General features: G+C 34.2%; 1 protein-coding gene across 7 annotated transcripts in view; it reads right to left on the minus strand.

The window, feature by feature from the left end:
* The window catches only part of VPS13C (vacuolar protein sorting 13 homolog C), a 190,114-nt gene that overhangs the window by 125,325 nt on the left and 51,390 nt on the right, over positions 1-13,399 (minus strand). For all 7 annotated transcript variants that reach the window (XR_004956421.1, XR_004956420.1, XM_036240227.1 and 4 more), the window contains 5 exons: positions 8,766-8,895; positions 8,104-8,198; positions 2,979-3,121; positions 1,941-2,133; positions 507-621 (listed from right to left, as the gene is read on the minus strand). Coding sequence is in view for 5 of the 7 variants with exons in the window: in XM_036240227.1 (XP_036096120.1) it covers positions 507-621; positions 1,941-2,133; positions 2,979-3,121; positions 8,104-8,198; positions 8,766-8,895 (676 nt within the window). In the remaining 2 variants the exon portion in view is untranslated. The remainder of the gene's footprint in view (positions 1-506; positions 622-1,940; positions 2,134-2,978; positions 3,122-8,103; positions 8,199-8,765; positions 8,896-13,399) is intronic.

Below are 13,399 nucleotides of genomic sequence, written 5' to 3' on the forward strand. Positions count from 1 at the left end.
GTAAACTGAAACTAAACTGTATGGTCGATGGGAAACAATCAATCAAATCTTCGCGCAGTACAGCAAACCCAACATAGCTAGTACTCTATCCAGAGAGAAAATGATTCATTATTTCTTTAGTTAAGTAAACAGATAAAGTAGCTAGATTCAGTTCAGAGGCAGTGTTGTACAAAAGTATTATCTTCTGTATCACACAGTTTTCTTAAGAACTGAGCGAGAGGGATGTCTTCCACCTCAAGCTCACAGTGAGGTACAGGTTCTTAAAGGTAATGGAACACAGAATCATCTGTGCCCCGTGTTATTCTCTTTCTCACCTAGTGTAGCTGGTGTATTTGACTTTGGGTAAGCCATGTACACACAATGCTATTCCACTGTATAATAAAGCCTAAATTTAAGACAAAGAAAAAAAGCAACCTATACTATTTTCAATACAACATCATTTACATTAAAATACACAATATTTTGAGTGATTAATTGATGCTTATGCAGACAGGCAAATTCTTTACCTGTAGCTGTTTTCTCTTTAATTTCTTCCAGCTTCATCAATGTAGCTGATGTTATTTGCTCAAGATCTAACCCCTTATTTGATTGAAAGAATTCAACCACTGCATTAATGGTTTTCTGTAAAACAATTTAAAATATAAAGAAATTATACACAGTACTTTCTACATTATAAATTTTGAAGTTTTGGCTTAATTCTAAACAACTGGACTTTGAACTGAGGAGGTACTTCCAAAGATATCCTGCCCTACTGCATCTCCCTCTAGAGTGAAAGAGAACCTAAAAAAGGGACTAGCCCCAGCAAGCTTACTAAAGAGGTAGCAAATGTGTGCGTATCATTAAAGTAACCTTAAATATGTGCAATGGTGTCTCTAGTTTTAGCCTCCAGTTAGCCAGAAGGTAAAGCTCCACTGCTTTACATTGAAATTGAATTCCCCTACACTCTGAAGTTTAGAGAGGAAATAAGGAAGCTGGTGAGCCCTTACATCTAAAACTTGAATGTAAAAAATCAGACATTTTGCAAGATAGAATGAGTTCTGGAGACTGAATACACAACAATGTGAATGTACCCACAATGTGAATCCACCCCTAAACTATAAAGTAAAAATGACCCAGGGATCTCAACAACAGGGTGGAACAAATCTGAAGTGATGTGATAAGTAGTGAACCATGCCCATCCTGTTGGCTATCTTGAGCTAAGAAAATCTAAATAAAAGATGAAGCTATTGATACAGATCTTGAGCCAGTACTTTCAATAACATCTAAATATCTTTTTTTTTTCCTCATGTGAACAATATATTAAATTCATTCAATTACTTCTAAAGCTCTCTGAGTTGGTTCCAAACATTGAGGGAAAAAGAAGAATAAGCAAAAATAAACTAGAGCAATGAGTCAGTATGTAACAATTGGGAACAGTTGGTACAATGAACACAAACTTTATTTTTTTTAAATCCTCACCCAAGAATATTTTTCCATTTATCTTCAGACAGAGTGGGAAGGGGAGAGAGAGAGAACATCGACACAAGAGAGACACATTGACTGGCCGCCTCCCATAGGATCCCGACCAGGGCTGGGGACCAAACCGCAACTGAAGTACATGCCCTTGACCGGAATCGAACCCTTGACCCTTCAGCCTGTGAGCCAACATTCTAACCACTAAGCCAAGCCAGCCAGGTTGAACACAGACTTTTTAAATAGTAGATTAGATTTTTTTTTAATTTAACATAAGCATAGATAAATACACTGTAGAAAAAATCTGTAGGACATAAAAAAAATAAAAATTGATAAACATGCACTGCTTTTAAAATAAGAAGAAAAATGCTAGTAAACTTGGCTGCTAAGTAAATAAATGTTAAATATGAAAGAGAAAAAAATAAGAAAACCATATGTTAGATGCATAAGATACATTTACTAAAGATTCACTTTCTCTTTACACTTACAGCATCATAGATGACCTCCACAGGCTGAGACTGAACAGCCAGAGTCTGGTCAGCAGTGCTATTCTCTGGATTGGTTTCAAATTCAATTTTAAGCAAGGATGATGCAGTATCACCAATTGAAGCCACAAGTGACGGTACAGTATCCTGTTGTCTCAAACCTGTTATATACCAGTGTTCCAATTTTGCTTCCACCCTACAATCCAATGAAGAAAAAAGAAGTAATATAAACACAATTATATGTAATACAATGGTTTAAAACACAAATTTTCCTTTAAAATTCCACTGACAGCCATGACCAAGCCCATTACTCAGAGCTAAAGTCCAAACTTTTTTAGCCTAGCATTCAATAACCCTCACAGCCTGAGGCGGGTTTTCATTTCTTTCTTGATTTGGTTTTTATTCTTGTCACTCACATAAGAAACCAACTTTAGCCAACTCCAGAACACTGTAGAAGCTGCTATCATTGTGGCATAAATACAAGCTATACTTAACACTCATGGAACCATATCCCTATTTCATGCCACCCTGAACACTCTCCTTCCTCCCCTGTGTCTCCTCGTCCTTTCCATTCATCAGACTTAAGCCCTAATTCTCCTAGCCCAAACTTTTCTCTTCCACAACTGAACTTGTATAGCATTAACAACGGGGTATTTAATTTTATAATACTTTCTCACTTATGAGCTTTCTAATATGCTAAACAGATCTTAATTTTTTTAATGTCCTGTCTTATCAACTACAGCATAAAGTTGTTAAAAACAGAAACTTATTGTTCCTGTAGCCTTCGCAGTATCAAATCTATAAATTAAATAGTATCCATTACATATTTATAAAGAAAAAAGGAGAACAAATGATGAGCTCCTCATACGTAACTCCATAACAAAACAAACTTAAATATAAAATGACTATCCTGACACACACACACGAAATGCAATTAGAGAAGGGCAACTATTAATCAGTTTCTAATGTTAAATAGCACTACATTTGGGGGTCCTAAAGTCATACAAAAAATAAAAATTGAAATAAGTTTTTAAAACTTACTTAAGTGCTTGTGCTCCTGGTCGCTGAGATACTTGGGTGCCCAGGCCAATTATCTGAATTTTTAGTATTTCTGGAATATTTTTGTTTTCTCTTAGTGTAATAGAGGTACTTACTAATTTCAGTGTCATTATATGAGCAACATACTAAACAAAGAAATGAATGAAAATTGTTAAACTTTAAGTAGCTAATGCTTTACTTAATAATTTACTTATTTAAATGTGTCAAATTACAGTGATCTTTAAAACATGGTAAATTTCTGTATCCATATGCTCACTGTGTGTATATATATATATATATATACTCACTGTGTATATATATATATAGAGAGAGAGAGAGAGAGAGAAATTCAATACAAATTGCTTGCTCAAATAGGACACTTACAAAATCCAAAACTAATTTCTCTTAAAGGTAATAAAAATGAAACTGGATAAAATATTTTGTGGCATAAAGATTTAATTCAGGAGCCTTCACTAAAGCAAACTAATTCAGATCAATCCTTGGGCTCAAAAACTGAACAAAATATAACAAACTATTGCTTGATGGCTTTGGAGAATTAATAAGACACTGAAAAAAAAATTCGGACCCAAAAATTGATGTCAAGACTACAGGTAGAACAAAGAACCAGGGAGATGATTCTCATCAAACCACACAGAAAGACAGCAAGAGAAGAAGCAAATAACAAAGTATCTACAAAATAGTCAGAAAACAGTTAACAAATGGCAACAGTAATCCTTACCTACCAATAATTACTTTAAATGTAAATGAAAAAATTCTCCAGTCAAAACACCGAATGGTAGAATGGTTTAAAAATATAAAATTCAACAATATGCCACTTATAATACACTCATTTTAGCTTTAAGGTCACACATAAGACTAAGAGTGAACAGATGAAAAATATATTTCAAACAAACAGTGACAACAACAAAAAAACAGAGGTAGCTATACTTGTATCGGAAAAAAATAGACTTTAACTTAAAAATGGTCAAAGAGATAAAGTCATTATATAATGATAAAGGGGTCTACCCATCAAGAAGATGTAACGGTTGTAAATACTTATGCACCCATACATCACCTACATATATACTAACAGAACTAAACCATACATAAGAACAAACTCAAAATGGATTAAAGACTTAAATGTTAGACTCAAAACCATAAAAAGATCTAGAAAACATAGGCAGTAAAATCTCGGACATTTCTCATAGCAATATTTTTTCTGATGTATCTCCTCGGGCAAGGGAAACAAGAGAAAAAATAAACATTGGGAATATAGCCAACTAAAAAGTTTTTGCACAGCAAAGGAAACCAAAAACAAAATGAAAAGACAACCCACTGAATAGGAGAACATATATGCCAATGATACATCTGATAAGGGATTAATACCCAAAATTTATAAAGAACTTATACAACTCAACACCAAAAAAACCAAACTATCCAATTTTAAAATGAGTACCTAGGTATGTGCCCTGGCTGGTGTAACTCAATGGACAGAGCATCAGCCCACACACCAAAAGGTCACAGGTTCAGTTCCCAGTCAAGGGCAGGTACCTGGGTTTCAGGTTCTACCCCCAGCCCCAGTGGGGGCACTTGCAGGAGGAAATCAATTGATGTGTCACTCTCATATCAATGTTTCTATCTCTGTTTTTCCCCTCTCCCAACACATACACATTCTCATTCTCTCTCTCTCTCTCTCTCTCTCTCTCTCTCTCTCCCTCTCTCTCTCTCTCTCTCTAAATCAATGGTAAAATATCCTCGGATGAGAATTAACAAAAAAAAGAGAAACGGGCAAAGAATCTGAATAGACACTTCTCCAAAGAGGCCAATAGACATATAAAAAGATGCTCAACGTCACCAATCATCAGAGAAATGCAAATTAAAACTACAATGAGATATTACCTCATACCTGTCAGAATGGCTATCATCAATAAATCAGTAAGTGCTGGCAAGGGTGTAGGAAAAAAGTGACCCCTTTGTGCACTGTTGGTGGGAATGCAGAATGGTGCACCCACTGTGGAAAGCAGTATGGAGTTTCCTCAAAAAATTAAAAATGGAATTGCCTTATGACCCAGCAATTCCACTTCTGGGAATACTTTGAGGGGAAAACGAAACATTGATTTGAAAGAACATATGCATCCCTATGTTCACTGCAGAATTATTTATAATAGCCAAGATTTGGAAGCAGCCAAAATCAGTAGATGAGTGGATAAAAAAGCTATGGTATATTTACAAAACAATACCACTCAGCCATGAAAAAGAAGGAAATCTTATCTTTTGTGACAATATGGATGGACCTGGAGAGTATTATGCTAAGTGAAATAAGCCAATCAGAGAAAGACAAATACTATATGATTTCACTTATATATGAAATTTAAAGAAAAAAGTAAGCTAGTAAACAAAATAGAAACAGACTCATAGATACAGAGAACAGATTGACAGCTATCAGAGGGGAGGGGTTATGTGGCGCTGGGTGTAAAAGGTGAGGAAATTAAGCAAAAAAACAAAAATTCATAGACACAGACAACAGTATGGTGATTACCAGAGTAAAAGTGGGTGGGGGAGGTAGAAGAGGGTCAAGGGGAATAAATGGTGACAGAAGGAGATTTCACTGTAGGTGGTGAACACACAATAAAATTCATAGATTATGTATTATAGCACTGTACACCTGAAACCTATATAATTTTATTTTAAAATGTCACCCCAATTAATTAAGTAAAAATTTTAAAAATAAAAATAAAATAAATAAAAGGAGAAATAAACAGGAATACAATATTAGTTGAAAATTTCAATAGCCCATTCGCAACAACAGAGCATCCAAAGAATCAATAAGGAAACAGTAAATTTGGACATAGATACTATAGGCCAAAGGAACCTGACAGACATACACAGAACATTCCATCCAACAGCAGCAGAATAAACATTCTCTTCAAGCTTACACAGAATATTTTCTAGAATATATCACACATTAGACCATGAAACAAGTCTAAAAACATTCAAGAAGATACAAATTACATTATCTTTTCCAACCACAATGGAATGAAACTAGAAATTAATAATAGGAGGAAAGCTACAAAATTCACCAATACATGGAAATTAAACAGCACATTCCCAATCAATAGATCAAAGAAACCAAAAAAAGAAAAATAATATCATGAGACAAACAAAAATAAAAACATAACACACCAAAAACTTATGAAATGCAGCAAAAGCAGTTCTAACAAGGAGGTTTACAGGAATAAACACCTACCATCAAGAGAAAAAAAAGATCTCAAACAAACAATCTAACTCTACACCTCAAGAAACTAGAAAAAGAAAAACAATCTTAGCCCAAAGCTAGAAGAAAAAAGGAAATAATTAATAAAGAGTAGAGCAGAAATAAATGAAATAGAGAATAGGAAAACAACAGAAAACAATTAACAAAACCAAGAGTCGGTTCTTTGAAAAGATAAACACAACTGACAAACCTTCAGCTAAACCAAGAAAAAGAGAGAAAACACATATAAATACAATTTAAAAATGAAAGAAGAGACATTAAAACTGATACCTAAGAGACTACTATGAACAACTCTTCACCAACAAATTGGACAACCTAGAAAGAATGGATAAATCTTAGAAACATAATCTACCAAGACTGAATCATGAAGAAATAGAAAATTTGAACAGACTAATAATGAGTAAAGAGATCCAATGAGTGACAAAAAACCTCCTATCAAAGGAAAGCCCACAACCAGATGCATTCACTGAACCATACATTTAAAGAAGAATTTATTCTAATACTTCTCATACTCTTCCAAAAATTTGAATTGGAGGGAAACTCCCAAACTCATATTACAAGGCCAGCATTACCCTGATACCAAAGCCAGAAAAGGACACTAGCAAAAACAAAAACTACAGGCCAACATCACAGATGAATATAGATGCAAAAATTCTTAGCAAAATACTAAGCAAACCAAATTCACAAGCACATTAAAAAGGTCATACACCATAATCAAGAGGGATTTATCTCTAGGATGCAAGGATGGTTCAATGTATGCAAATCAATAAATGTGACACATCACATAAATAGAATGAAAGATAAAAATCAAATGATCATCTCAATAGATGCAGAAAAAGTATTTGACAAAATATAACATCCACTCATGATAAAATCTCTCTTAATAAATTGACTACAGAAGAACTATAACACAACATAATAATTGCCATATCTGACAAGCCCAAGTTAGCACCATAGGTTGAAAGCTTTGCCTCTAAGATCAGAAACAAGACAAGTGTGCCCACTCTCACCACTTTTATTCAATACAGCATTGGAAGTTCTAACCAGAACAATAAGACATCCAAATAAAATTTAAAAAAAAGGGTAAAAATGATTCTGCTTACAGATGATATGATCTTCTATATAGAAAATATCGGACTCCACCAAAAAAATGTTAGGACTAAAGAACAAATTCAGTCAAGTTATAAGATTCAAAACCAATATACAAAAATCAATGTGTTTCTATACATAAAAAATGAAGAAAAAAATCCATTTACAATAGAATAGCATCAAAAATAATAAAATACTTAGGAATAAATTTAACCACTGAAAATTATAAAATATTCATGAAAAAAAATTGAAGATGACAAATAAATGAAAAGCTATGGGTTGAAAAAATTAGTATTGTTAAAATGTCAATACTACCCAAAGTAATTTATAAATTCAATGTAATCCCTATCAAGTTTACAATGGTATTTTTTTTAAGAAACTAAAAAAAAAATCCTAAAATTTGTATGGAACCACAAAAGACCCCAAAAGTGCCAAAATAATCTTAAGAAGGAAGAACAAAGCTAGTGTCATCACACTTCCTTATTTCTAGCTATAGTAATCAAAACAGTATAGTCCTGGCACAAAAACAAACACATAAACCAATGAAACAGAATAAAAAACCCAGGAATAAGCACATGCATATTCAGTAAAATAATACTTGACAAGAGAGCCAAGAATACTCATGGAGAAAATATGGTATCTTTAATAAATGGTTCTAGAAAAACTAGATATTAAACTGTACCCCTATCTTATACCACTCACAAAAATTAATTTGATAATACAGTAAAATGAAACAAAATATTCTTAGTCCACCTAAGTAATTACCTGCTTGGGTAAAATTAGGTTGTGGGTGCTCTCACTATAACCAATAGCCGTGAATAACTTATCTTTTTCCTCTGGAGTCATAAGGTCATCAATAGCTACAAAGAAAAGACAATATTTTAAGAAATCAATTGCTTCAGTTTTATAGATACAATAAAAAATAAACCAAACTAACAAGTGCCATACAATCAACAGAAACAAATGCTAAAGAAAAAGCAGCCAGGTAATTTCCTCTAATATACTACTTTGACTAGTTTAAAAGCAATCATGTCTTTGGCTTTTTCGATCAAGAAAAAGCAAAGAGACACCATTAAGATAATTCAGGTCTCCTATAAGGATTTTCAAATTCCCTAAAGTATTTTAAAAATTAAGTGAAACTTCTGATTAAATATCCATGTAAATAGCATTTAGGAATGCTAAATGTGGTGATTTCTGAATTTCAACTTTTAAATTTCACAAGAATAAATTTTCTCAAAAAAACAAAGTTTTGTTTTAATCTGATAAATAGAAATATGCCAGCCTGATGTATTTACTTATATGTTTAACTACACTAAGCTACTTTTACCTCAAAAGTATTATGAAATAAAATTCAACTAATTGGCTAAAATATAATTTATATAGTTTGTCTTATTGGTGTACAATAAATTACTTGACTTGGAACTTACTTTCAGGAATCAAAGATTCTTCATCTTTTTTCTTAGATTCCTTCTTACCCCAAAACCCACTAAACCAGCCTCCACGTTTTTCGCCTGTGTCAGTCAACTTTTTCCTTAATTTTTCCCCAGACCGAATCACCTAAGAAATAAAAATAAAAAAATTTAATTAAAGAGTAAATGTCCTCTTCATTTTCAGGTGTAGCCAAAAGAACAATGGTTACTTTCTTAAACATTATATCAGGTTAAAAACCATCAAGAAAAAGTTCCTTCTGAAAAGATGTTCGACATATGGTTAATGTAGTCTATTAACTTAATTTACTTTCCACACCTACTAAAGCATTTTGTTAGGAATATAGTCAAGAGTTCAAGTGCAATTTTTCCAAGCAGTATGTCTCCCAGATTTTTAAGTTAAGGATCTACTAGAACAGCATATTTCTGAGCAATATATTTCCAAATTTTTAAGTTAAAGAGCCACTAGGACTGAAAGAATAATGCTTCCACATTCAAAAGTCTGGCCACAGAATGAGCAAATGGAGTCCAGTGTACAGAGGAGAATCCTTGAAGGGGAATAGCCAAAGAATGAGATATCTGGATATAAATCTGCACACATTTCAGTCTATATGAAGCTTCATATGTATGAAACTGACCTCAATAAAAGTAGCAAAGGTTCAGAGAGCTGAACTGAGATATGAATCATCTGTACAAGTCTCGAACTCCTATACTGTTCATGTGCAAAATAGATCCAAACCAACATACAAAAGACTAAAACAAATGAATTGAGATTTGAACCACTATCCACAGAAGGCAAAACACAACTTAAGATCAGAACCTAACTAGGTCATGTACTAAGACAAAAGTATCAACAATTTCAACAGGGTAACAGGACCCAGACTACACAATATAGTATTTACAGTGTCCATGATGCAATCCAAAATTACTTGACGTGTGAAACCAAAACAAAACAAACAAAAACCCAAGAAAATAGGACCAATTCTCAAGATGCCAATAATCAGATAACCTAGATGTTGACATTATCAGAGACAATGTAACCTATGTTTATGAGATAATGGAAAATACACTCAAAGTTACAAAAATGATAAAAATTTTTAGCTGAGAAATGAAAACTTTATAGGAACTCATTAGGAATTTTAGACATGAAAAACACACTATCTCAAGTAGAAAAAAAGACTCCTAGTATGGGTTCAATAATAAAATGGAAATGATAGAGTAAAGAGTAGACCTGAAGACAGAGCAATAGAAATTTTCCAATCTGAAGAACAAAAAGAAAAAAATATTAGTTTAAAAAAAAAAGAAAGAAATGAATAAGCCTTCAGTCTTGTGGTATAATATCAAAAGGTTATATATGTGTATGTATGCACATATATATGTATCTATACATACATATGTATTCATTTGTATGTTTATAAAATCATTTTAAGAAATAACAGCTGAGTCCAGCCAGTGTAGATCAGTGGTTGAGCGTCGACCTATACATCAGGAGGTCGCTGGTTCAATTCCCAGTCAGGGCACATGCCCAGGTTGTGGGCCCCAAGTCCCCAGTGTGGGGCATGCAGGAAACGGCCAGTCGATGTTCTCTCTCATGGATGTATCTGTCTCTCTCTCCCTCTCCTTCCTTTCCTCTCTCTCTAAAATCAATAAAGAAAAAAAAAAATTTTTTTTTAAATGATAGCTGAAATATCTCATTTATGGGGAACCTAATGGTCAATTCTCAGTCCTCAGGTCAGTTGACCAATCAAATGTACCTGTCACAGTTGATCACTCCCTCTTCCTTGAAATTCTTTCTTCATTTGGTTTTGAGGATATTATGGTGTTTTTTTTTGTTGTTTTTTATCCTCACCGAGGATATATTTTTACATTTATCTCCAGATAGAGCAGGAGGGACAGAAGGAGGAAGAGAGAGACAGACAAACATTGATGTAAGAGAGACACATGGATTGACCACCACCCGCACGACCCCAACTGGGGACAGGGACAAACTGCAACCGAGGTACGTGCCCTTGGCCGGAATCAAACCCAAGACTCTTTGGTCCATAGGCTGATGCTCTAACCACTGAGCAAAACTGGCCAGGGCGAGTACATTATGTTATAGAGCTTCCCACCTACATTTCTGGCAACTCCTCTATGGCGACCTTTGCTGTTTCCCATCTCTCTGATCCATCAACAAAAGAATGCTGCAGGTCGTTAGAGCAGCTACTCTTAACTTCTTAGGTGATCTCATACATTGCCATAGCTTTAAATGCCACCTGTGTGCTGACCCCTGATAAATCGTTATCTCCAACACAGACTTCTCTTCTAAGCTCCATGTTCATGCATCTAATTGTCTATTCCATATATCCACATTAATGTCTAAAAACCAACTAAAACTTCATAGGTACAAATCTGAACTCCTTATCTTCTCCCATCTCGCCCAAGCTTGTTCCAGCTAATCTTCCCCATCTCATTTCATGGCAACTCCATCTTCCCAACTGCTCCAAGACAAATCCTTAGTCATCCCGGATTTCTCTCTCTTACAATCCATATCTAATCAGTTGGGAAATACTGGGTCTACCTTCAAAACCTACCCAGAACTTGACTCTCAGGCATCACTCCACTGCAACCATTCTCGGCCACACTACCATTATCTCTCAAATATTTCAAAAGCAACCTAACCAATTTTTCTCTGTTTTCAGTTTTGCCCTCCTTCTTATAGTCTGTTTTCAAAATAACAACCAGAGGAAGTTTTAAAAGCTAAGTAAGATTATATATTCTATTCATAAAATGGCTCCCTAATTCAGAAAAAAAAAAAAAAAAAAATCCACACCATTGCTTTTAAGACCCTACAGAATCTAGCATCCACCCCAACTCCAACAATCACGCCCCCCCACTCCTCCACTACCTTACTTCACTGACTGCATCAACCACCACCTCTCCTCTCTTACCACTCTACATCATGAGTTCCCTCAATGTGCCAGATATGCTCCTCCCCACAAAACCTTTCAACTTGCTATATTCTTTCTGATTGGTATGCTTTCCCTCAGGTTTATTTCTGGTTGGCTCCCTCACCTTCTTCAGGTCTTCATCCTTTCTCAGTGAGGCTTTCCCTGACCATCTTATTTAAAACTGCAACCCCATTATAATCACCAGCCTCAGCACTCTCTCTGTTACTTTCTACTTTATTTTCATTTTTATTTTATTATTATTCCTATTGTAATGTAAGGGTTTTTGTCTGTTTTGTTCACTTCTGTATTCTAATGCAAATAATAATGATGATAATAAAGAAAAAGAGTCACTTCTTTAGTAATTACTGAATGCCAGAAACATAATAGTCTAAGTGGTTTACATCAATTATCATGCACTCCTCACAATAACTCTACAATGTAGGTACAATTAACTAATCCTATTTTACAAATGAGGAAACTGAGACACAGAGAGGTTAAATAGACAACCCAAGGTTACACAAGTATTAGTTGAAAAGGCTGGGATTAGAATTCAGACCATCTGACTCCCAAATGTGTTTTTTTTTTTTCTTTATTGATTTTAGAGAAAGGGAGAAAGAGATAGAAACATCGATGAGAGAGAACATCAAATGGCCGCCTCCAGCATGCCCCCCATTGGGGATTTGGCCCACAACCTGGGCATGTGCCCTGACCGGAAATCAAACTGGAGACCTCTTGGTGCATGGATCTACATTGCACCACAGAGCCACACCAGCTGGGCACAAGTCCACTCAGCCATAATGCTAGTACAGCAATTTTCAACTGCGGTACTGAAAGACTTTCTAAAACATGCAGTATCAGACTGTTTAGTCAGGGACACTGACTTCTTTATCCTTAGACTATCAAATAAAAAAATAATGACAACAGCAAACACAAAAATAGCTGTCCAGTGTAAATAAATCAAAATTGCCAGATTTATAAAAAATATATTTTTTGGTATGCCACAGAATTTTAGTAATTAGTCTATGTGTGCCATTAGATTAAAAAATAGAAAATCACTTTGCCCATACAATAAGCACTCAATGAGTATTTGCTGAGTAAATGAAGGAACAAGTGCATATGCTTCAATCCCATTTAAAAACATAAGCATATATATGGAGTTCCAGCAATGTAAAAAAGACTAAATAGACAGAAGTGTATTAACAATAGTTATCTTTGCTATGTGACATAATGGGTGTTTCTATTTTCTTTTTTGCGGATCTATATTTTCTAAATTTTCTATAATGAGTTATATTGCACTTGTAATTCATTTTTTAAATACCAAAAAAGTAATGTTACAGAATAATAGAAATAACATGGAACAATGCAGACAAGGTGCCAAGTGGAATAAATCAGCAATTATGAAACATTATAAAAAGACTAATTCCAATTTTGGAAAAAAAGAAAAGAAAGCAAGGAAGAGAGAGAAAGAAGGAAGGAGAGAGGGAAGAAAAAAGATCAGTGAAGGACAAGAGGAAGGAACTGTGGAAAAGAAAACAAAGCAAAGATAAAGTGAAAAAAATGAGGGATAAGAAGAATAATTAGGTAGGTATACATGCATGGGAGAAAAATCTAACAGTGTGTATGTTAAAATGTTAACAGCATTCTGTGTTGCTAGAATAATGGATGACTTTTATTTATTTTCTTTTAAGGGTGTGTTCAAAATTT

This window comes from Molossus molossus, unplaced genomic scaffold, assembly GCF_014108415.1.
Source record: "Molossus molossus isolate mMolMol1 unplaced genomic scaffold, mMolMol1.p scaffold_m16_p_1, whole genome shotgun sequence".
NCBI classification, from domain to species: Eukaryota; Metazoa; Chordata; class Mammalia; order Chiroptera; family Molossidae; genus Molossus; species Molossus molossus.